A 25556-nucleotide genomic window follows, 5' to 3' on the forward strand; every position below is an offset into this window, starting at 1 on the left:
ATCTGCTTCTTCCTCTGCCTTCCCCTGCCTTCTCTCTCTCTCTCTCTCTCTCTCTCTCCCCATCTCTCAAATAAATAAATAAAATCCTTAAAAAAATAAAGTCCCATGGAGAAGTAAGTATCTTCCTGTTTTTATTTATCATTTAACATAAAATACAGATTTTCGTGGAGTGTTTGGAGATTACAGTGCTTCCAATCCAATCTCATTTCACAAATGTAGATCTTTGGCATTTCTTCCATGAATATCCCAAATACAACTATTTCCCTCAGGTCATAAAATGTTTATTCTCTTTTGATCAGCTTGTCACCAGCATTTCGCTAAAAATTCATTTGTTATGATTCAGAAGTGTAATGCAGCCCTGATGTACAGGATAGGGTGGGAAATAGAGTAGGGCAATTTTTGGAAATGATTTATAACACATCAGAGAAAGGAACATTATACAGAATTGTTAATGCTAAATATCCATTCAACTTGGATACAGAGTTTTGTCCTTATTAGTTAGATTTATATTTTATAAAAAGTAAATTAGAGATTTATAGGCCATTTGCTTTTGATAAAGTCACTTTTATTCTTTACCAGTGTCTTAACCTCTAGAACTCTGCTTTTTATGGTGATGTATCAGAATGACTTGGAGAAAAATCTCAAAATTCATATTCTATTCCCTCCTCACTTTGGTATTATCAGTACCTTCAAATGAGAAACCATTAGAAACACCTCTGAAATTGAATAAGATATCACTTATCTTCAAGCAAGACTGTACCATGGAGAACCATGGGGTTTCTTAGTGAGAGGGACTTTGAAAGATTCTATTATAGGACTTGAAGTTTGGTTGAATGGTTTGGGGGAGAGTTCAGGGAAGCAGGGCTTCAGCCTAGATTGAATGCTTTCAGAAAGCGGAGGTAAATCTATGAAAAGCGATGTCAATAAATCTGATCAACAAGGAGGGAGAGTGGTATGAAGATCAATCTGTAAATGGTAAAGAAGTACACTCATTTTGTCTCAGAGAGGAGATATTCAGTACTTTAGTGATGACATAGAGCCTTGTTTTTGTCTGCGCTTAGACAAAATTTTGAAGTGGTTTTGCTTTGTCTCATTTATCATGGTCTCAGAGTAATTTTGTCTAGGGTTGGCATTCTGTGAGATTGTTTAGATGTAATAGACTATCATGACCTAGCTGTGAGTTGCCAGGCTGGCTTCTGAATGTCAAGGGCAGCCTGTTTGTCTTTCTTAATATCTACCCTCTCCTCTCCTCTGTAGCACAACTGTAATGGCTACTACCTTTTGGTGACATACTTCCAAGTTTATATTACAAAATATTTTAAATGTACAGAAAAAGTGGAGATAATAGTATGGTAAACATCATGCATCCATCAGACAACTTAAGAAATAAAAGACTACACATAAAAGTATTTGAGTACCTCTCTGAAATCCTAATTTCTCCTGGAAGAGAAGTGTTATCTTGATTTTGATATTTATCATTCTCAAGTACAATGCATTTTGATTTAAGAAAATATACATATGATATTTTGCGGTCTGCTTCCCTTCCAGGAATTATATAAGATCTAACTTTAGTACACATTGTGGTCATTTTTTATTCTGGGGTTGTTTTAAGCAGGCACTAAAGCATCAAACGACGTAAACATGAAACACCCTATACTTCACACTGGTCTCAGGACATAATTTTATAGAAGTTCTGTTAAGCATTGTAAATGAATTTTAATCACCACATCAAGTACTTTGTGCATTTGGTTTTCAGTGCCCTACAGTGACTTTGATTCCAGGGACAATTTGTTGTTTTTACTTACCGAGATGTTGGGTGGATTTTTCTTCATCCTTCCACAGGCTCCACTAAACATTTTGACACGAACAGAGCTGCCTCACTGAGAAATTCACATTTTATGCATTAACAGACTATTTTAATTTCATGAAGCAGAGGTTTGGCTCCTACTTGCAAATAGCACTGAAGAAAGCAATATTGCCAAAAGAAGTGGCCTGGTATATTCAGAGATAAAGATATAGAATTAAATCCATGACTTTCATTACCTCTTACTTTACATTTCCATAGAACAGAAGCATTAATTAAACCTCTCAGTGCCTTCCTCCTTGCAGGAGAACATTTACTCTCTGACAAGAATTGCCAACTGAGGGAATGTATGGCACATGAGACCCACCATTATAGACACACTCACTCGCCCGAGAGAAAAGCTGATGACTTCTGACAGATGGACAGACAAAAACAGAGCACAAGGAACGATTCCCATCTTTTCTTGCCCTTGCTGTCACACTGACTGTGGTGATGGGAGTTAGCGTCTTTTACATTACTTGAGGTTTCCAAAGACAAGCACACTTATGACTATATTACATCTCTTGTCACCTGGTGTTACTTGGCACATTTCATATAAAAGCAGGGACATTGTCATGGTCTTGTGAGGTTTTTAATATCCATCCGCTTACATGGCAGGGGCAGGAAGGAAATATCAGGTGTCTTAGTCTGTTTGGGCTTCTGTAGACAGAAATATCATAAACTGGTGGCTTGGAGACACAAGACATTGATTGATGTCTAGGGGGCTGGGAAATCCAAGGTGGTGGCAAAGGTAGATTCTGAGTGTGGTGAGCACCTGCCCCCTGGTTCACGGACACCATCTTTTCACTGTGTCCTCCTGTGTACAGGGCACAAGCTAGCTCTCTGGGGTCTGTTTTACAAGAGTGCTAATTTCATTCCCGACCTGACTAGTCACCTCCCAAAGGCACCAGATCCTTATATACCATCACCTTGTGCGTTAGGATTTTGACATACGAATTTGGAGGGATACAAATATTCCAATCACAGCATCAGCTTCAGCTGAAGTCCTGAAAGTCTGGGATGTTAAGTCCACAGAGGCCCAGATAAATTCATGGGCATGGCTGGAAGGGCTAGGGGAACAAGTACTCCAGGGTTTGTGGGAAGTGTTGGAGAAGCAAATGTCCCAAAGTCCTTATCATCCCCTCCTGACCTTTACCTTCTCATTGCAGGGGAACACTTAAGAATCTGTCCTCAAGAATATACATGCTGCACCACAGAAATGGAAGACAAATTAAGCCAGCAAAGCAAACTAGAGTTTGAAAACCTCGTGGAAGAGACGAGCCATTTCGTACGCACCACTTTCGTGTCCAGGCACAAGAAATTTGATGGTAGGTGGGACAGTTTCTGCTGTCCTTTGGGGTGCTCTTCTGAGAATCTCGGTCTTCTGTGAAAAACACTTCTTTGAGCAAGAGCTTTTCTTTCCTTCTTAAACATTTATAACTTGGTCTATTTTTAGAAAAAGCATGCGCTTTCTTGACAATTTTTGTAGTTAATATCTGAGAAAAGCTGGAGTTAACAAAGAGCTGTTTTGAATGTGTGGTTTGCCTGGGAGATTTATTCTGAAAGATTTAGCTTAATTTTTCATGATTAGAGTGATTCTCATTCAGGTTTTGTCACATCATAACTTGTCTTAATTTTTCATCTGGGGATTTTCTTTAAAATAATTAAACGTCATTTAAAATTATTTGAAATATAACAATACTTTCAAGAAGACAGACTTGTTTTTAGTGCTAATGACACAGACTCCTTTATTTTAGAGTTTGCTCCTCCAATAATGTAGCCACATTTTACACTGCAGTGACAGTGCATTCTGCATCAGGTTTAAATCCTCTATTGATTTCCTGATTATAAGCTATCCAGTTCCTTTCTGTATTCTATTTGGTAAGTAAACATTTTGTAGGAGAAAGCACAAAGAGCGAAAGTAATTATTACTAGGATTTCCGCATTGAATTTTACCATCAGAACTTCAGAAAAAAAATATTCAAAAGCAATCTGATTTTTGTAAACTGAATTAATAAGGAGAGTGATAAAGTTAATATTCTTAGGTGGTTGTGTAGTCTTTAGCTCCCTAAGAAATGAGTATACTTCCTGTGGCTCATTGTAAACCAGATTTGCCAATTGTGGAGACCCTTCCTAGTACCCTGGTCATACTAAGTTGTCCTTGGTCTGTAGACCTGCCATCTTTTCCCTCATCCTCTCCAGTCAATGCACAGCAAAGCCAATTTAGGAAAGGCTTGCCAAAATTTTGATTTTCCTTTGTCTTTTCTCTGTAGTAGGTAAAATGTTCTGCTTCATTGCTTCTTTAAATTATTATAATAACACCAATTTCTTTTAAACCAGCCCTCTGAGTTCTAAAAGGCAAGTCTACTCGGTAGTGTTTTCAGTTCTTAAGATGATGTGACATTCTCCGTGTAAGTCAATGGGACTTCATCTTTTCTGCCAAGCGTCTCAACGTCTGCCATTTCTTCCTCTGCCTCTTCCTCTGTGTTCAACTTTACATGTGGATGTGCCTGAATATAATTCCTTATTTAGAAGTGATGCTGTGAATGTTGTTCCCTTGAATGAAACTAGGGAGTACTTTGTTGTTCACCTTGATTGACAGATTACAAATATGGTGACATTCAGGAGCCCCTGGAGGGGCTCTGTGTTTGAGGAACTATAATGTATCACTTCAGATGGAGGCAAATTGAGACACCTTATTGTTTGTTACAGAAAGCTGGGAGAGTGATCTGGTGCTGCTGACTTTTACCTGTCTTTGGAAAATGATTCTAGTGCCTTTATTAAGCTGTACTCCAAAACTGCAGTGAAATAATTCTAGGATAGCATTCATGGTACACACTGTATATTCATTCCTTTCAATAAGAATTTCAAAGGTAGTTTTATGGGGACTTGATTTTTTTTTTTAATGTGTAAAGCTGTTCAAAAAGACTGAGCCAGATACTTGTATTCTCATATCAGTGACGTTTAATATCTTTTGATTTAGAACTCTTGATCTCATCTCCTTTGTCTTAATAGAGAAACTTCTCTCTATCTCTCTGTTTCTGGCTCTCTCTCCAGATGTGTTTTAAATTGTTTTAATGTACTTAAGGGTATTATGTCAATCAGTTTGACAGGACATTGATTTTTGCTAAGATTAGATCTGACATGGGTAGTGATAAATTCTTTTACTAATAGTGCATCGTACTGCATTAGGATGGGAGAGAAGTTAAATTTTTTTTTTTTTTTTTAAGGAAAGCTTTCAGCCAGCCTTATTTTTGAAAATCAAAATGTGATCCTGGTGAGCCTAGCTTTTGAAGAGCTCAGTCTTAAAAAATAAAATATGTAAATTTAAAAGTCACCATTATAACTTTCACTGTTAAGGCAATTTCATGAAGGTCAGCTGCACAGTTGTATGACTTATCTTCTTATCCCATGAAGGTGATCCTGCTAAGTCACCTTTCAGGAACAAGGATACATTCATGTGGGCCACTTTCCATTTTTCTCCCTTAGCTTTAAAAAAAAAAAAAAAAAAAAAAAAAAGAACAAAACACTTCCTCATTGATGAGTATCGGTTGGTATGAGCACAGAAGAACTATCTAGGATCAGTGTGGAATGTTACCCTCTGAGTTTTATTTTCCCAGATAAAATCATTGGTGCTCTGTAGGGCTGAGTTTATTTTTAGTAGCTTCCTTTCCGTGAGTCATTTTGCATTCTTGCTGGGGTCTGTTGGTCCAAAGTGCCCATTTTACTTTTCTGACTCTGGTCCCACTTTCTCAGAGATCTTGACTTGTCATCTGGATTTTGCATGTTTTTGTTGGCTACATGTTCTTTTATTTTTATTTTTTTTACATGTTCTTTTATATATATATATATATATATTTATATTTGGGAACAGTTCTTAAACTCTGATTAACTAGCTGTAATATAGTTTTGTGAATTTATTGCACTGATGCTGGACCTTGTGGTATATCTGTCCCTGAGTGTGTTGTTTCCCCCTTTAATATTACTGTAAACAATGGCACTCCTTGTAGTGTATGTTTGATTTATTTTATTTTTTATTTTTAAAAGATTTTATTTATTTATTCATGAGAGACACACACAGAAAGAGAGAGAGAGAGAGAGAGAGAGAGAGAGAGAGAGAGGCAGAAACACAGGCAGAGGGAGAAGCGGACTCCATGCAGGGAGCCTGATGTGGGACTCGATCCTGGGTCTCCAGGATCACACCCTGGGCTGAAGGCAGGTGCTATAGTTGTTGTTTTCCTTATTATATTAGAAATGTTTTGATTCCATTTAGATTTTCATTTTTTTAAAGATTTTATTTATTTATTCATGAGAGATACAGAGAGAGAGAGGCAGAGACACAGACAGAGGGAGAAGCAGGCTCCATGCAGGGAACCCGATGTGGGACTCGATCCCGGGACCCCAGGATAACGCCCTGAGCTGAAGGCAGACGCTCAACTGCTGAGCCACCCAGGTGCCCCTAGATTTTCATTTTATGGCAGAGGTGACTCTTAAAATTTGAAATTGCAAAAAACTTAACATAACATTCTGTTTTTTTGCCATATTCTTTCTCAGTTTTCATTAGTGTCTTTGGTAATATTTAGAAGAAATATTATATAAAGTTATCACTATTCACTGGGTGCTCAGAAGCCAAATCTGAATGACTATGAATTCTTCCCCACCTTTCCTAAATGGATAAGCTTTGCTTCATATTCCTATTAGCCATAAATTTGTAGCTGATAGGCAATACATTGAAAAAAGTATATAATGTCAATTGCAGACATTCTCGTCTTTGGCAGAGAATTTTCTTATAATTGAGAAGCTTTCTATTTCTTTTTAAACATAGGATTGAAATGTTATGATGAAGATATGTAAAGTAGAAATTTATATTCTTCGTGCTGGTACTTTTTCAAAGGTCTCACAACATTTTGGTTAGTTGTTGTTGTTTTTTTCTCCTTTCTCTGGCCAAATCTCTACCTCTGGTGTGCATTATACAGCCCTGCAAGCCCATCGCACTGCTGGCCTGGGCCTGTCCTGCAAAGATCTCCTCAGAACTATAAAGGGTCGACCTCAATCTCCTCTGTAGCCAAACCCAAGACTTTCTATCACAATGCAGGGGTTACATTATGAAGACCATCTAGGTAAAACTGGCAGAAAGATCACAGCATTACTCCTTTATTTATTTTTTTTAATTTATTTTTTATTGGTGTTCAATTTACTAACATACAGAATAACCCCCAGTGCCCGTCACCCATTCACTCCCACCCCCCGCCCTCCTCCCCTTCTACCACCCCTAGTTCTTATTGTCTCACCTCTGGCAAACACCCAGATAGCCAGAATAAGCAAATCACATAAAATATTTTTAAAAAGATTTTGTTTATTTATTCATGAGAGACACAGAGAGAAAGAGAGAAACAGGCTCCACGCAGGGAGCCTGATGGGACTCGATCCGGGGTCTCCAGGATCAGGCCCTGGGCTGAAGGTGGCGCTAAACCGCTGAGCCACCCGGGCTGCCCCACATACAATATTTTTAAAAAGGAGGGACATCTTTGTGCATCCACTCATTTCCCTGGTATTTTTGTGTTTAGTGACTATCTGACCCGTCAATTTTGTGTCTAAATCTCAACTGTTTTCATGCTTCCAAATGGCTAATGTGTTAGGATTCTAGGAAAGTAGACAACAATCAAACATTCTGATGCTAGTAATAGTAATAGGCCCTGTTCTTCACCCTTGCCCAATGGTAACCTATTGACCAAAGTGAACCACAGTGCAGAGTCCCAGAGCCCTTCAGTGGGAGACTTATTGTTAAGCCTGGGCTGATCCCTCCAGAGGCCCTGCTCTTAGTCACCAGTATCGTCTAAACTCTCCAATACTTCCCAGTCCTCCTATGTACTAAGATTTCATGAACAGCAGCATCCACTCTTCTATCTTTTGCTCTTGTCCAGTCCCAGTTATTGCGGGAAGGTTGGGATGGTGTCTTTGAAGACAAGTGAAATTGGATATTTTTTAATCTTTAAGAAAAAAAGAAAATTATCCACCTAAAGATAGTCTTGCCCCCAAGGGACCTGGGTCCCAGGCAGGGTAAATCACTTGCCAAGTTTCTACCAAGATGAATGAAACCAAGACTGTAGCCTAATACTCCTGAGTTATAGCAGTAAGTAATATATACCTACGTATAAATAGTAATATAACAGGAACTTGACATTTGCTTGAAATCCTAAGTAACTTTTTATTTGTTTTGAGTGGATGCTGGCTTAGAATTATTGATATTCCTTTAACAAAGCAATGGTGATATTGGTGGGTAAAGAATCTAGCCACATTTTTTGGAAAAGGCAGGAATAGTATTCAATCAGAAGTTGACTCTCAATTAAAGGGGGATGAGCGTTTGGTGCAAAAATGTTATTAAATCAGTCAAGCCATGTTATATATTATCTCACAAAGACCTGGTAACTTCTGTCTTAATATGGGCACTAGCACCCTATTCTCTAGGAATGTGTATGAAATATGGATTAACAGAGACAGGAAAATTTAGTTGAAGGGATGTTTTATTTTGCTTATTTTTTTTCCTTCAGATTTATTTGAGCTGAAATTTATTCACATTTGAAGCTCAATATACCGTTTTTTATTTGTTTATTCTTCTTGGTCTTGCTATTTTACTTTCCTTTCTGGTTTTTATTTATGCATTTTAATGATATACATTTGTCCGGAGATTTTGGCAGCAAGTACATTTTGAAAAAAAAAAAAAAAGTTGAGCAGTAATTTCCATCCTTCTGAAGAACTTATTCTATAGTAACACTCTTAGAATTCTCATTTTACTGAATGTGGAAATAATTTATACACAGCGACATAATATTTTTACGCTGCAAATCTGCTTGTGTTTTCTTTTTAGATATCATTTCTCATCTATCTACTGTGGAGATGACAATAACATAATGATATCTGTAAAATATGGTCTAATTTTCCCAGAGAAAACACTTACTTGAAAAGGAAAAACTGCTAAGTAGTTTTCCATATGTTAGTAGAATCTTCTATATTTCCTGTCACAAGGGTGGTGTGTGTCTTTGTGTCTGTAAACGTGTGTGTGTGTATGTGTGTGTGTGTGTGATTTCAATTTGGAAACATTTATTCAGAACCTTCTATATAGAAGATACTTAACCAAGTATGTAGTAGATAAAAGATGACTAATAATGGCAAAAGTATGTTCACAATCTGTTATGAAATTTACCTTACCTTGTTGGGGAGACATAAGTTTAAAACCAACAGTAGAGAAGGTAGGATTGACTCTATCATATGGTAGAAGTCCAGAAAGGAGGGAATAAAGGAGGGAGACAGAAGGGAGGGAATAAAGTGTTTCATTTAGTGGCATCAGAGAAGACTTTGGGAAAGGGGAACAGACAGGACCTGTAAAGAATGACTTGATTCTATCAGTTAGAAATGGGGCAGGAGGAGACTAAGCCCCCAGAGAATTTGTGTGCAATGTCCATAATGTCCTTGGGACATGTTGTAAACATATTTACTACTGATATTTCACAGTACTGTTCATTTACTGACATTTAGTGTGCATCTATTTTTTTTTAAGATTTTATTTTTCATGAGAGACACAGAGAGAGAGAGGCAGAGACATAGGGAGAGGGAGAAGCAGGCTCCCTGCGGGGAGCCCCATGTGGGACTCAATTCCAGGACCCTGGGATCTTGACCTGAGCTGAACGGAGACTCTCAACCACTGAGCCACCTAGATCCCCTAGTGTTCATTTATTATGTAGATATTTGTAGAAACTTTCCAGTCCTGCGTCTGTCTTCTATTGTTTTGTGAGAAGCAGCAAAAAAAAAAAATTGCAAGGCATAAACAAGAAGCATTTATCTTTCCTCAGTGCATCTTTGGATTGTCTAGGGTTTGGTTGTCCTGGTCTGTGCCCTGTTCAGATTGCATCTAAACTAGGATTTGGTTTACTCTTTCTAGGTTTCACTGTTCTTTTGGAGGCAGAAGTCTATCTTGGTGATTTTCTTCTCATCATGGAGTTTAGACACTAAGGTTTATAAATGGAGGCACGATGCCCCTTATTGCCTAAACTAGGATTGGCACACTCTCTTCCCAGGTTCTGTTGGCCAAAGCTAATCTCCTGGTCATTCCCAACATCAGTGGAGAAGGGAGTATATGACTTCATAGAAGTGAAGATGGGGGAAGGAGTGAATATTTATTTCTACATCCTAACTACTGCAGTTATCAACTGACTTCTCCTACCATTCTTGAAACAATATTTTATGTTCCACATTGGATGGCTTGTTCATTGTTGTTTTGATAGAGTCTGTAGGAATTCAAGAGGGATATACATTTTCTAAATAAAGCACACAAACATACCCACTGTACCACTACCTTCCATATCATAGCACACTAACAAATGCACACATAAGCACGCACATACACGCACACACATACCACTTCCATGTTATTCAAGAATAAATAGGAGTGATATTTCTGTTTATTTTTTAAAATATTTATTTATTCACGAGAGGAAAAGATTGAGAGACATAGGCAGAGGGAGAAGCAGGCTCCTTGGAGGGATCCCAGTGTGGAACTCAATCCTGGACCCCAGGATCACACCTTGCGTCGAAGGTAGATGCTCAACCGCTGAGCCACCTAGGCATCCTGATATTTCTGTTTCTTATGCTACCAGTACCCTTGTCCACTGTACGGAATAACAAGCTAACAATAATCGATAAGGGTTATTATATTAATTATCTTGCAAAGTAATTAGCTGAGCACCTCCTTTAGTTTTGCTAGGCTACCACCTCAATGACATGTATTTTATCTGAAGGACACACCTCTGGAAATCACATTGCGCTGAATTGAGTTTTAGAAATTAGAAATAGTCATACTATCACTGGAAAGTAATCTGACAATTTTCCCAAAGGGCAGACTTTCCAAAAATAAGAATGAGCTAACCAGGGATTTCAACTGTGGCAGGAGTAGTGGACAGATTTAAAAATCACAAGTGCCTTGCTTTTCCACAATGTAGGAATAGATGGTCCATGGTAGGGGTCCTTTAAATGCAATGTATGAAGAACCCAGATGGTTGTACAAGTGAAATTTGTCTTCCTTTTCTTCCTCCTTCCTTCCCCTCCCTGCCTCCCCTCTTTCTGTCCGTCCGTCCTTCCTTCCTTCCTTCCTTCCTTCCTTCCTTCCTTCCTTCCTTCCTTCCTTCCTTCCTCCCTCCCTCCCTCCCTCCCCCCCTCCCTCCCTCCCTCCCTTCATTCTTTTTTCTTTTATCCTCTGTGGACAGATCATTCAAAACTAATGAAGCACACTACTGATTTACAGCTTCATGTCCTCTGTGAATGGACTACCAATCTTTTTCTAATTCTTAGACCCCTACCACACACCTCAAAGTAACTTAAACACATTATGCTCCCAGTGTAGTTGTAATATTATCATCTTATTATCACCAATTCCCTTGCATGGTGGCTTTGCTGAGCAGCTGTTTCACAGACAAGCCAATTTCTTTTAAGTATTGCTCTATCAGATGCTGAAACCAGCCCTACCAGAAGGGTTCTTGGTCATGAATGTTAATGAGCAGACAAGTGTCTGCTCCCTGACAGGGGCTCACTAATCCTTTGAGTAAGTATGGATAAATTACAGGAGAAATTTTATTTCAGTTAAATTGATCTGCCACTGAATAGAGAAAACTGATTTTCTTATTTTAATGAAAATCAAGAAAAATATTTGATGGTGGTGTAAATTGGAGCTCAGTGGAAACATTTTTGTCTTCAAACCTGAGAACACTTAGCTCAATGTAGACTGGTTTAAATGCATGGTGGGTGTAACGATAACGGAAAATTCATTATCTCTAGTTAGGGGTGATGTGCAGTGGGAAACAGTATGAGTCACTCACTTTAACTGGGATTTCATATCAAGACTCTTGACTTTCCATCATGATAGGGAATTGGAATAAAAGTGTGCTTTCTTCCTCTGCTGAGACAACATGGTTTCCCTTTTTCAGACAAATAACACGGTGAAGGCATAAGAAGCATATATATGCTTTGAGAGTTCTAAGATTTAAAAGAAAGTAATTCAGGTAAACATCTGAAATGACTCCCCTTGTCCTGAAGGGAATCCCTGAGGGGGATATATTGAAGGAATAAGCTGGGCAAGGAGGTGATAATGGTTGAAGTCAGTCAATGAGTCCCTGAGGGTTTATTAGAACATTCTCGGTTCTGTATGGTTTCTACATTTCTATAATAAAAAAGTTTTTTAACATAACTGACTTGAGTATAAACAGGATGGACGATTTTTAGTTTGTGAATTCATTCTAGATACACAACAATGTCAGCAGATACTGTCACTCTCGTGTCTTGTGTATTTAATAATAGTAAGTTACACAGAACGTACCATTTTCAAAATGTGAAGGTGAACAGAACTTACAGGGATTTTAGCTCAGATTGAGGTTATTTAGTTTCTGCTTTTCCACCCAGCATTTTCTTCTTGGTTAGCTAGAAAGGGCATCTCTGGTTTATCCACGTGAACAAACTAATTAAAAATCCTTCTACAAGGTGTGATTCAAAATGTTGAACTCTTGTTTAGGAGATACATGGACACCATGATAAGCAGACTGTTCAAACACAAAATTTGGCAAGATTCAGAAGAAAACGTGAAAGGGATATTATAAGTGCGTTATAAATAACATTTCTGTATTGCTCAGTAGTTATCCAGTGATTTTTTCATTAAATGACAACACCTACGTGAGCTTGGCATTTTAGAAAATTAAAAGGAAAAGACAGCTTTCCTAAGCAATTAATTCCATAGAGTTCCAAGTATTCCATTGGGCAGGAAGAGAATATTGAGGTAGTGTTGAGGTAGAGTCAGGAACCAGCTCAGACTGCAGAGTTCATGGCACTCTGAGAAATTTTTAGAAATTACTAAATGCAGCTTCTGAACCTTCCATTTATTATTCTTTCAAAAGGTTTGTTAAATTCATCAAATGGACAAATGCTATTTTGGCAATGACTGTATATAGTAGTACATGATCTTCATGCCGGTTCCTCCTTACCTAGTGGCTTAATTGAATCCAAACAACTTGGAAATGAAAAGCAAACTTTGAACTAAGATAACAGGGAATTGGGTCTCTGAGGCCTTGCCATGTCTTTCTCCACATATTTTTTTCATTTCTGAAGATTTTTCTGCATATTTTCTCCTCTTCGAGGAACCTTGCCATGGTCATTATAGGCTTAGGTTCCCCCAACCCTACTGACTCCTTCTCAGTCCTTATGTAATTGACACCTGCTCATTTTTACTTATTTAGGGATCTTTTAAAAAGTACAATCGATTGCCTATTCCCTGTTGAAGTCTGAGCTCTCTCAGTATAGGGATCAGGTCTCCTATTTCTGTTTTATCTTCCTCTGCTTGACTTAATAGTGAGCATATGTAATAATACTGCGGTGTTGTCTGACTGTGGCCATGGCCTACACAGACCCAAGGGCACACACTGATCACATGAATTACTTAGGTTTCAGTAATAAATACGACAGATGAAAATGGGAAGCTTTGCATTCTAGTTATCTATTAACTCTTAGGGTCTATAAACCTGGAGGTCATATTTGATTTCAGCAGCATTTATTCTAGCAGATTTAATGGAACTAATTTTAGATTCCCAGAGCTAAGATGGTCTTTATTTCAGAGTGCAAGTGGAAATCCTTAGTTCAAAAAGCAGGATGTGTGTGTGTTCTTCTCTGTCACACACTTAGACGTTGGCAGAGAGGAACACACACATCCTGCTTTTTGAGTTGTGCATGCGGTTTGTGCCCCTGCATGAATAAGGAGAGGTTCAGAGGCAGGTGAGCCATCTAGAGGACCAGTTAATGGATAGGTTCTTGGGTTCACATTGGAAATTTTGATTCTTTAGTCTGGATAGGACTCAGAATATTTAGCATTCAGCATCTGAAACAGGTAGTCTTTCAGTAACTTGGTGTAAGTGGAACTGAGAGTTCAATTATCAGAACATAGAGTAAGGCACAGAAATATGACATAGGTTTTTATTTTTTTTTTTATTTTTATTTTTTTTTTAAAATGTTTATTTATTTATGATAGTTACACAGAGAGAGAGAGAGAGGCAGAGACATAGGCAGAGGGAGAAGCAGGCTCCATGCACCAGGAGCCCGATGTGGGATTCGATCCCGGGTCTCCAGGATCACGCCCTGGGCCAAAGGCAGGCGCTAAACCGCTGCGCCACCCAGGGATCCCTGACATAGGTTTTTAAATCTTTACTCTATCACATTAAATAATGGGGCCAGTTCAAGGTCTGGCAATAAAAGGTCCCCACTGTGTTAAACAGGATTTAAGTACCTATTGCTCATCAAACAATGTGTTCTGTACATTAAGCAAGCCTCTTTTCTCCTCTCTGATTTTGACAATGAGTTTTGCTCAAGATCCAGAATTCATCTGATCTTTTGCAGAACAAAATTCTACTTCATTTGAATTTTTAAAATTTTTGTGAACTACAAAATTTTCTTTTTTCTCTTTACTTTTTTAGTTCATAGGATCTAACAGATATTAATTTGTAACAATCTAGAAAATACATTTTAATTTCTTCACGTCTTTGTTATTTTTGTTATTTTTTGCTTGGATGATGTTTTTGAAGCCAAGTAACCTTTTTTTTAAGATTTTATTTATTTATTCATGAGAGACAGAGAGAGAGAGGCAGAGACACAGGCAGAGGGAGAAGCAGGCCCCATGCAGGGAGCCCGACATGGGACTCAATCCCGAGCCACCGGGGCTGCCCCAAGTAGCCTTTTTAAATAATATTTTTAGTAGTATTTTCTGATTCTAAATTAACACATGCGTTTTATAGAAAACTTGAATAACTTAACTTTGAAGTTTAAAAGATTTCAAGTTTCTTTAAATTTATGCCTACTGAGGGGGGAAAAAAAACCCTGATATGTCAGGACACTAAGGTAAAATTGTAAGAATAACCAGCTGTAATAATAACCAGAAACTATGGTCTCTCATTAAAATTTATTCAAATAACTTCTGAAAAATAAAAGAAATTGGAACTTTTAATTTCTGTGTTTGATAGTTTATAACTATGAAATTAAAAGTAGAGCCCAGGGGATCCCTGGGTGGCTCGGCGGTTTGGCGCCTGCCTTTGGCCCAGGGTGCGATCCTGGAGTCCTGGGATCGAGTCCCATGTCAGGCTCCTTGCATGGAGCCTGCTTCTCCCTCTGCCTTTCTCTCTGTGTTTCTCATGAATGAATAAATAAAATCTTTAAAAAAAAAAAAAAGAGAAGTAGAACCAGTCCCTGTAAGAGGGAGGGGATTTTCTATTTTCTGGGGGTTGTATTTCCCCCACACTTCCTAACATTTTGTCAATAATTTTGCACCACTTTTACTGTGATTGAGTTGCTAGTCTTGATTTAGAGTGCAGGTAGGAACCCTTTCAAATTATGACAACGTACTGCTAAAGATTTATATGATGCAATAAATCATGATTTATATTAAAGAATAGGTTGAAGGAGTCCTTAAAGTTAATCCTCCTACAAACGGGTTTATGGAAAATAGAGAATTAAGGAAAAACAACATGAACACTTTTAATACCCTTTTTAAAAAATAGTTCACAGTTCTACTGAGTTGGCCCAGTTATCATGAGGTCAGCCAGACTTAGTCTCAATCTCTTCATTGTGCCCAAAATCATTTTAGGAAGAGAAATGGCTTCTAAGGCAATGGTCAGGCCTGGAGCTTTCCAAGTTCCCCTACAAACTGAGGACTAGCCCTCAGGTACAACCTGCTGTCAGTTTCAAGGTCTAGCTTGTCCAGTGCATAAAACTCAATTGTATTCTGCAGCTGAAGAAGCTCTGGAGCCTATTTTAATTAATATTAATATCGAATATTTTCAAATTGCTAATAAATACATTCCCAGAAGCTATAGGCACTTTTTAAAAAACAATCTTTGAGATTTTTTTTCTTGGCTGCTTCTAAATCAGAAATCTCTCTCTCTCTTTTTCATGTAGATTCTAGGTGCCTAATGCAGTCTATAAATTTTCTTCATTCACTCATTCATTTCCCATATTTGGGGAAAGGTCTACTTTGCTCAGGATCTTAGGCCAAGTTCTAATCAAAACAAACAGACAAACAAGCCAGGTCTACAGTTCAGCCTTGCTGTCGACAGCTGGGTTTCAAATGCAGAATTTAGTTTATTGACAAAGTGACCTAGGAAATCTCTTGAACTCTTTGGTCTTCATGTTTTCTCTTTTCAAAATGAGAATAGTAATTGTAGTTTTGAAAATATACATAAGGAGCCCAACAGGTGTCTGACAGAAAGTGAGTATTTAATTTATGATGGTTCTCTCCTGCTCTTCATCCTTCTCATCGTGTGCTCCATTTTTGTCCCTAAGTTGCTGACAGTCCCACAGAGCCACTGAGGCTAAGCGGCATAAATAACTATAAGTGTGGTTGGTGCTGTGAGTGAAAATACAGATAAAATATTATAAGGGAATGAAGTTATTTCATGATGAGAGGACCATGAATGACTTTGTGAAAAGACAGAATGAAGAAGGAATTGGACATCGATCTGGAAGGATATGGAAATGTGGCTGAAAGGCATGGAGGTGGGGAATAGAGAGAACCTGTCCCCACGGGGATGGTTCTACTTGTGGAATGAAGGATGTGTGAATAAAAGAGGAGTAGAAGGAATAGTGGCATCATTGAGGATGCTAACAGTAGAAAACTCAGTCTGCTCTCTGAAAATCAGTGGGTGCTCTTATGTCTTTTCATTTAAATAATTGAATTGACTGTTGATTTTGAAGTTATGGAGGCAAAAGTTAAAATCCCTGTTGAACAACAACTGACAAAGATTACTCTGTGGGATTGGTTTGGTTTAATTGATGGTCACAGCAGGCACATGGATAGAGAACAAAATGCAGTCCATTGATTCCTTATTTTCTTTAGTGTGTGTATCTGTATAATATTTTTAAATAGTAAACTTCCTAGTCCTCTCTGACCATATGATTCCTATATGGTCTATGCACGAGAATTCTTTAAGGACTGCTAAATGTTATTTCCATGGTGATTTGTGAGGAATGGTATGTTTGGGCATAGACTTCTCTTATGCTTTCTACTTCTCAGGTTCCTCACTACAATGAATATGTATTATAATCACAACAACTGTTAGATGGTTCATCTGATTCTGAAAATGAACATTAATTTGATACCACTTTTGGGACCCTGCCGTGTACCCATACCTCCACATTTGAAATTAGTCATCTTGCTGAAATTTTCTCATGATAATATCTGGTCCCAACTTCAAAATCAGATTTGTATTTGAAATTGTTAAACACTATGTTATATTTTACCAAATGTTCAATTCCTCTTTCAAACATCTTGCATAAAGATTCCCCCAATAAAATCACATGCAGATATGTAGGGCAAGGACCCTGCTGTAAATATTTCAGTCAACAACAGCGTGGACATACAACTGATGATAATTTCCCACTTCATGTAACGAATTTTTTCAGTAATAGTTTAGTACACAACTGACTTAGTATGTAGATCATTGGGGATGGGTGAATACAAACATTTTAATGTACTCAGAGTCTTCATGTCATTGAAAATTCCCATCTCTAGAGGTCTGTTAAGCATTGTATATTATGTAAAAATATGCATATTTACTTACTGTACATTTATACAGTGTTTATTAAGTAGCTACTGATTTTTCCATAGTTGCTTTTTAGCAGTCTTAAACTCTCATTTAAAATGTGTGATTCTTGGGGATCCCTTGGTGGCTCAGCAGTTCAGCACCTGCCTTTGGCCCAGGGCGTGATCCTGGAGACCCGGAATTGAGTCCCGCATCAGGCTCCCAGCATAGAGCCTGCTTCTCCCTCTGCCTGTGTCTCTGCCTCTCTCTCTCTCTTTCTCAATGTCTATCATGGAAAAATAAATAAAATCTTTTAAAAAAATAAATGAAATGTGTGATTCTTAAAAGCAGCTAACATGTCCAATGTCCAAGTCATTGGGTAGGAAGTAAAACACAGTAGCATGGCATACTCTTAGCTTGTTGCCGGTGGCGAATGAAAGATGCATCCTTAGATGTCTAATGGTATTCCTTTTTTTTAAAAAAAATATTTATGATAGTTACACAGAGAGAGAGAGAGAGAGAGAGAGAGGCAGAGACATAGGCAGAGGGAGAAGCAGGGTCCATGCACCGGGAGCCCGACGTGGGACTCGATCCCGGGTCTCCAGGATCACACCCTGGGCCAAAGGCAGGCGCCAAACCGCTGCGCCACCCAGGGATCCCCCTCTAATGGTATTTCTTTATCCTCAGGTTCACCAACTGTGGTTAATAGGAATGAAATTCATTTGTGTGGAGTTCTTAAAGAGGCCAAAACATTAAGAGTCCTTAGAATACACTTCACTGGGGCATCACCTGCACACCTAAATGGATTTCTTTGCCAATGAATAATGTTTCCCCATTCCCCAATACACACAGACAATGCTGGGGAATACAGCAATCTTCTGACAAGGGTTCTTCATTAAGAGACTTTTGTTGACTGAATCTAGTTCTGCTCTGTTCTACTCCTCATCTGAAAAAAAAATTATTTTGAGGGCCATCAGATTCAGAGTCAGATTTAAAGTTGAGGAATACATCAAAATGTAAACCAAATCAACAATGTATTTTCCTTCCTTGTGAAAATTTTGCTCAATACCACGATAGCACAGTAATTTTTGTGGTAGCTTAATAAAAGCTACCTTAATAACAGAGCAGAAAGGTCAGCTGTTTATCTGCTTGTTAATATAAAGTCATTAATGTGGCTTTGTTCTCCATTCTCATTGTCCATTAGCTTCATTTTAAGACCTCTTTTTTATGTGTTTGAACAGAACTCAAGAAATATGTCATTGTTGTTAAATATCTTAACCTTCCATGTAAAGTCTCTTTAAAATAAGTAATATATGAAAGAAACGAAGCATTGGTAACCTTTAGAGAGGATAATTAACTGGAGCAATGATGACTAGTGACATTTTTTTCCACACAAAAATGTCTTGCAATCTAAACAAACATAAACACATGTAATAAATCATATTGCCAGATAGCAAGCATTTCAAATTAAATGAAAAAGATCATTTTTTATGAGGTGATAAGATACTAAATTGAAAGTCTATAATTAATTTCATCCACTGGAATAAGAGGGTCTGAAGAAATACAGCATATTTTTAAATAGTATTAGTAAGAAAAAAGGGACAGGTATGTCTTTGAAAAATATTTTGAACTGTGCCCGATCCACATTTATATCAATAATTGCACATTATATCATATTAAGGAACCCATCGTTATCTGTTTGGTTTTTTTTAACTGTGATTCTTATATTCCAATATTGTTTTCTTTTCCATTTTCACCAGGAAGCGAAAAATAGACAGGATCCTGTATTACACTTTATATTTCACATTAGCTAATAGAGCTGGTACTGGGAAGCCGTGCCAAATGTGCAAGAGCTGAAAGGTTTTTGTTTTGAGTATTTGTTTGCAAAACAAGCCCAGGCTAATGGAGGATCATTTGTAGAAAGCTAAGCCATGCTGGGTGCTCATTAGATAACTTCGAAAGACTGTCTAGTTTGCTCTCCCCTACCCCCCCCCCCACCCCAGTTGTAGATACTTGTATGTGTTTCAATTAAAATCTCCATTTACTTCCAGCTGGCAGTGTTAGCATCCCTTCCACCAACAGAGAGCAAAGGTCACAGCCTCCTGAATGAACAGACATTGAAAAAATATATATATGCCATTTGCCTTCCTTGTGTGGGTGCCTTTGAGCCACCGATGGTGGGCTGGCGGGGAAGACTCTGAAGGGTCACATTGCATGGGGACTTGCACCTTATTTACCGATGTAGCTTTGGTGGCTGTTGGTCCAGATGCTGTAACTGCTGTTGCTTTGTGGATTGGGATCCAGCAGCAGCTGTTGTTCTTTGCTGGAGCGTGTTTCTGAAATTCCAAATTTAATAGTCTGAGACCCGAGTCATGGGAAGCTATGCTGAAAGTTAATTTGCTGAATCCAAGTTTATTTTCCTACCTAAACCACACTTTGTGATAGAGCCTTTCCCCTGTGATACACAATAAAACGAGGAAAGGACTCATTTATTGCCCTTCCCCTACTGGAGAGGAAGAGCATGTGGTGGCTGTGGAGTGGGGCAGGAGCTTCAGGGGCTGGGGATCTGGCTGTCCTTGGACTGCCTGTCAGCCATCCAGACCCAGGATCTCTCTGCCACTTTTGACCTATACAGGGTTTGGCAATTCAAAAGACTTCAGTTTCTCCATCTCCAGGGCTCAGAAGAATACCTGGTACCTTGGAGAGTGTTAAAATGAGATAATATGGGCAGCCCAGGTGGCTCAGCGGTTTAGTGCCGCCTTCAGCCCAGGGCTTGATCCTGGAGACCCGGGATCGAGTCCCACGTCGGGCTCCCTGCCTGGAGCCTGCTTCTCCCTCTGCCTGTGCCTGTGCCTCTCTTTCTCTCTCTCTCTCTCTGTCTCTCTTTGTCTCTCATGAATAAATAAATAAAATCTTTTAAAAAATGAGATAATATGTGTCAAGCATCTACTATCTGATGCCTTGCACTTACATAGCCTTTACTATTTTTGCCATGGAAAAATTTTGTCACTTTTATGAGGGTTTTCTGATAATTGAAAAGGTTCTGCTGAGCACACAATTCATTTTCTTACTCCAAAAATATGAAAATTCCTAGACATTCAAATAATAGGTATAATTATACCTACCATTTATTAGGTAGTACTTTGGGACTAGTGTAAGCACTTGGGATGTGTTGTCTCATTTAGCCTTCACAACTATCCTTTGAGGTAGGTGATATTATTATTATTATATTATTCCTGCTGTTTTATAGTTGAGGAAGTTCTTGCTTAGAGATGCAAGTGATTTGCTGAGTTCACGTAGCTAGTAAAAGACAGAGAGAGCTAGGATTTAATCCAACCTGTACCAAGCTGTACTTTCTCCCACAAGAGAGCAAACCAATTTACCTTGAAATGAAGTTATTTGAGCTCTGCTTCTGAACTGAATTTTTTTTAATGTTAATAATGGAGAGCTCTGGTTACTCTAGCATCACTGTGTGGCTTTTGCCATTCCTCAGACTCTATCTGATTGGTAGATGGATTCATATTTTAATTGGTTAACAGTGTTTTGTGAGTAAGTCCTACACTTTGACTTTCTCACTTGGACAGGTGTGGGTATGATCTAATTAAACTTAAGCTTGAGCCAAGCTTGATCTATCACGCCAAGAAAAGATAGACCCAGTTATAGGTGTTAACAAGTAGAAAATGGTAGGAAGGGGAGAGAGAAACAGTATTTAGAAAGTATAGTCACCAACAAAAATACAGCCAACCTGTCTGCATCTCTGCAAAGTTAACAGGAATCTCCACAACTAGGGCACTGGGGATTCAGAGCCACACAAAGACACAACAGACCCTGGGGAAAAGCCTGACCTGGGTGCAGAGGTAGGATCCCAGTTTTAAGAGTGAGTCAGAGCTCACATGGGAAGTTTGGCATATGACAAGCATTAGGATGACAGGATCTCAGAAACAAGAAACAAGAAAGGGAGCCACTTGCCAACCAGAATGGGTACCTAGGATTCTAACCCAAATTGTAGCAAGTATGACCTTAGGGTCTAGAAAATCTGAGTCTTTCATTGCTAATGTCAAAAAAGGACTCCTGTATCCACAAATGGAAGATGAGAACCTAAAATAAACAGATTGAGCCAGCAGGAGAGGCATGCTTTGTCTATTCTTAGGAAAGCGTTAAAACCCCGATACCATGGATTGAGTTGCAAGTTACCAGACTTATATTCAATAGTATAACACACTCCATGTTTTAATGCAAATAGTGTTATATATTTTATACTTTTTCTCCTGAAGAAAATGGTACAGTTCATGATGTCCCTATTTAAAGATACAATAGTTAAAGCTTCAAAAGATTCTGTAAAATGTAAAAAAAAAAAAAAAAAATTACCCTTGATTTCACTAATACGTTTTTTCTTATTCCTAAGAAACAGTCCTGTAAACTTTCTATGAACTCTTGATTTTGCTTTAAATGCAAACATTCTGTGTGTGTGTGTGTGTGTATATATATATACACACACACACACACACAGAGTGAGAGATGTACACTCAGAGACAGCATTTTGGTCCTATGTGGTGGTAACTGGTAATATTGTTTTATTTGGAGGAATGAAACTAGCTTCTGGGATCAGGGATGAGAGGAAGACTTTTCAGTCCATATCCTCTAGTACTTATTTAAGGTTTGATTGTTTATATATGGATTACCTATTCAAAACTATGTTTTTAAAAACAAGCAAATTCAGCTATCCTAAAGAAAAGCATTAATATTTTCTCATGTGCTTGTTGGCCATGTCTGTGTCTTCTTTGATGAAATTTCTGTTCATGTCTTTTGCCTATTTCATTGATTGGATTGTTTGTTTCTTTGCTATTGAGTTTAATAAGTTCTTTATAGATCTTGGATACTAGCCCTTTATCTGTTGTGTCATTTGCAGATATCTTCTCCCATTCTGTAGGTTGCCTTTTAGTTCTGTTGACTGTTTCTTTGGCTGTGCAGAAGGTTTTTATCTTAAGTCCCAATAATTCATTTTTGCTTTTGTTTCCCTTGCCTTCATAGATGTATCTTGCAAGAAGTTGCTGTGGCCAAGTTCAAAAAGGGTGTTGCCTGTGTTCTCCTCTAGGATTTTGATGGATTCTTGTCTCACATTTAGATCTTTCATCCATTTTGGGTTTATCTTTGTGTACGGTGTAACAGAATGGTCTAGTTTCATTCTTCTGCACGTGGCTGTCCAATTTTCCCAGCACCATTTATTGAAGAGACTGTCCTTTTTTCAGTGGATAGTCTTTCCTGCTTTGTCGAATGTTAGTTGACCATAGAGTTGAGGGCCTATTCCTGGGTTCTGTATTCTGTTCCATTGATCTATGTGTCAGTTTTTGTGCCAGTATTATGCTGAATGAAGTAAGTCCATCGGAGAAGGACAAACATTATATGGTTTCATTCATTTGGGAAATATAAAAAGTAGTGAAAGGGATTAAAGGGGAAAGGAGAGAAAATGAATGGGAAATATCAGAGAGGGTGACAGAACATGGGAGACTCCTAACTCTGGGAAACAAACAAGGGGCAGTGGAAGGGGAGGTGGGCGGGGAGCATGGGGTGACTGGGTGATGGGCACTGAGGGGGGCAATTGGCGGGATGAGCACTGGCCTTATAGTATATTTTGGCAAATAGAACTCCAATAAAAAATATATAAAAAAAAGAAAAGCATTAATATTCAAATTTAGTTCTTAAGATGTTAGAGGCAGCTTGTGATTCTTTTGTTTTTCTACATCCTATTCTCAATTTAAAAGTAACCATGTTCATGTCAAAGTCAATGATAAAACACTTCTAAGTTCAATGAAACCTGTTTTTTTCCTCTTCTGAAGAACACTTTTTACCTTCCTAGAAGTGAATGACTTTGACATTTGGATGTTGTACTGTTTCTTTTTTAAGTATGTTTTGTCAGATAAATTAATCCCAGGAAAAGGCCAATTCAGTATTTAAAGATCTCACATAACCAAGTTAGGTGTTAACCAGGAGCTGTGTCTTGGGAATTGGTCATTCCACACACTCCTTATTAATATCCTAAGTCTATTTCTTAACTCTGTCCTGTTGTTTTGAATACTTCAAATTGCTGTGTTTCCTGTACTATTTGGAATGTAAACTTAAAGATTTTCTGCATCTGAGACTTTAGGAAGGCACATAAGACAAACTTCACATCAGAGTGTAGCATTTTTGTCTGCTGATTTTCTGCTTTCAACTCTGCCAAAAGGTTTACTTCATTGTCATGCTCTTGCATCTCTCTTTCCTTCTGTTTATTTGGTCTTGTTTTGTTTTTTTTTTTGTTTTGTTTTGTTTTTGTTTTTCTCCTAAATGCCCTTACTCTCCTAGACCACGTGCAGGAATTCAGAGCCATTACCTTCTCTCGATCGGAAGTCTTCATTTCTATTCTTCTCCTTCTTTCTGTTGTCAGAGGGAAGGAGTGACACTAAAGGTAACATTCTGCAATTTAAGACTTCAATTATCTACCTGCTATCCTCTGGCAGGTCCTGGTCCCTCTGCAACTTTGGAAATGAAAAGCGTGGAGGGAAAACTCTGAAAGGAATTATGAGGGGTACTGGTTCATTGCTGTTGTGGAAGCATTTTAACAAGAAGCTTCCTAGGGGATCAAGGGATAGAGATCCTTTGAATTAACGAATTTAAACTTCTCACTCAACTCTTTGCCTCTTTCCCATAATGGTGAGTTTTTTGATCTCCTCTTCATGAGAAGTATCTATTTTGGTGATTTTGAAGGCCATCACTACTCAAACGAGCTTTGAAAAGTATACTGATATTTCTTTTTATCAGGGGACCCTGAGGATATTTATAAATACAGACTCATTAAAAGCACATCTGGTCAGTGTAGTTGCTTCAATGAGGAGAAAAGAGAAAAAAACAAACAAATAATGAGGGTGAATTGCCTCCTGAAGATAGATGGCCTCATGGCTGTGACCAAGGACTAGAGGTGACAGAAGCAGATCTCCTGCCAGGCATAAGACAGTGCCATCTGCATTTGAGAGATGGAGAGACAGGGATGAGTTTTAAAATTTCACCTCTCCACATAATAATGGAATCATGTTTTAGGTCACTGTGATAGCTGTAAAAGCAGTTACTGCCTGAATATTATTCAGTAGCTTATGTGCGATATGTTGCTATATCTTATTCTTTCAAAGCTAAGTCTTCAAACTCTATTAATTAAACATATTGCATATTGTTAATGTTTCTTATAGAAACTCAGCATTTTTGAGGATAAAGCCAAATGAGTTTTGTCTGTACTAAGATTGTTAATGCTCACCTGGTGCATTTCCGGAAAGTGTTTATTAATTTATCACATTTAGTGGCCCCCTCCTAATTATCAGAAATTTACATTAAGATGAATCTCACAGAATAAGTAAGCTACTTGTCACATTGAAGATAGTTTTGTTAGCAGGTATCTACAATAACAATGCCATACGTGCTATGATAAATGAGTAAACATTATTGAGGAAGCAAGGAAGATGGAGAAACTGCTTTCATTGGTTGAGGCAGAGAAGTTGTCAGAAGAGCTGAAGGGCATAGGAAGAAGAATTTTCTAGATTAAGAAGGCATTAACAATTTTAAGTACAGAGAGATGAGAGAAAATATGCAATATTTGACTTCCATGACTTTCTGTGAGAAATAAAATTAGACTATCGTTGAACTGAAATTCAATGTGGAAAATACTGGGCTATATAAGCCCTGAAATTTCTTACTGATCTAGAAATTTCATGATTCCATGGGAATCTGTTGTTTCATAAACACCGGACTTCAGTTTTCACCTAAAAATGCTGATCTGATTCATTTTCACTAAGAACATATAGAGGGGACACTTTATCCTCCATCACTTTCCTACTTTGAGGGAAGACTGTAGGACCAGGTGATTGCAATTATATTTTTCTTTAATACTATTTAAATGTGTATTATATACCCTGGCTAGAAAATTCTTGAGGAAATGCTACATATACAAGGGCATGACTTTACTATACCTCTTCTATATTAGAGATTTCTATTCCAGCAAATTTCTTCTGAGATGAACTTCAAATACTGGTTAAATTCTATCCTATTTATTGTGTGAAGAAATCTGTCATCTTAGGCTGATCAACAGG

At 38.0% G+C, this 25556-nt stretch overlaps 1 protein-coding gene across 2 annotated transcripts in view; it reads left to right on the forward strand.

Annotated features, from left to right (window-relative positions):
• GPC6 (glypican 6) overlaps nt 1–25556 on the forward strand; it is a 1082045-nt gene that overhangs the window by 279102 nt on the left and 777387 nt on the right. For both annotated transcript variants that reach the window (XM_038569871.1, XM_038569872.1), the window contains exon 2: nt 3013–3171. In XM_038569871.1, the coding sequence (XP_038425799.1) occupies nt 3013–3171 (159 nt within the window). The remainder of the gene's footprint in view (nt 1–3012; nt 3172–25556) is intronic.

This window comes from Canis lupus, chromosome 22, assembly GCF_011100685.1.
Source record: "Canis lupus familiaris isolate Mischka breed German Shepherd chromosome 22, alternate assembly UU_Cfam_GSD_1.0, whole genome shotgun sequence".
Taxonomy (NCBI): domain Eukaryota; kingdom Metazoa; phylum Chordata; class Mammalia; order Carnivora; family Canidae; genus Canis; species Canis lupus.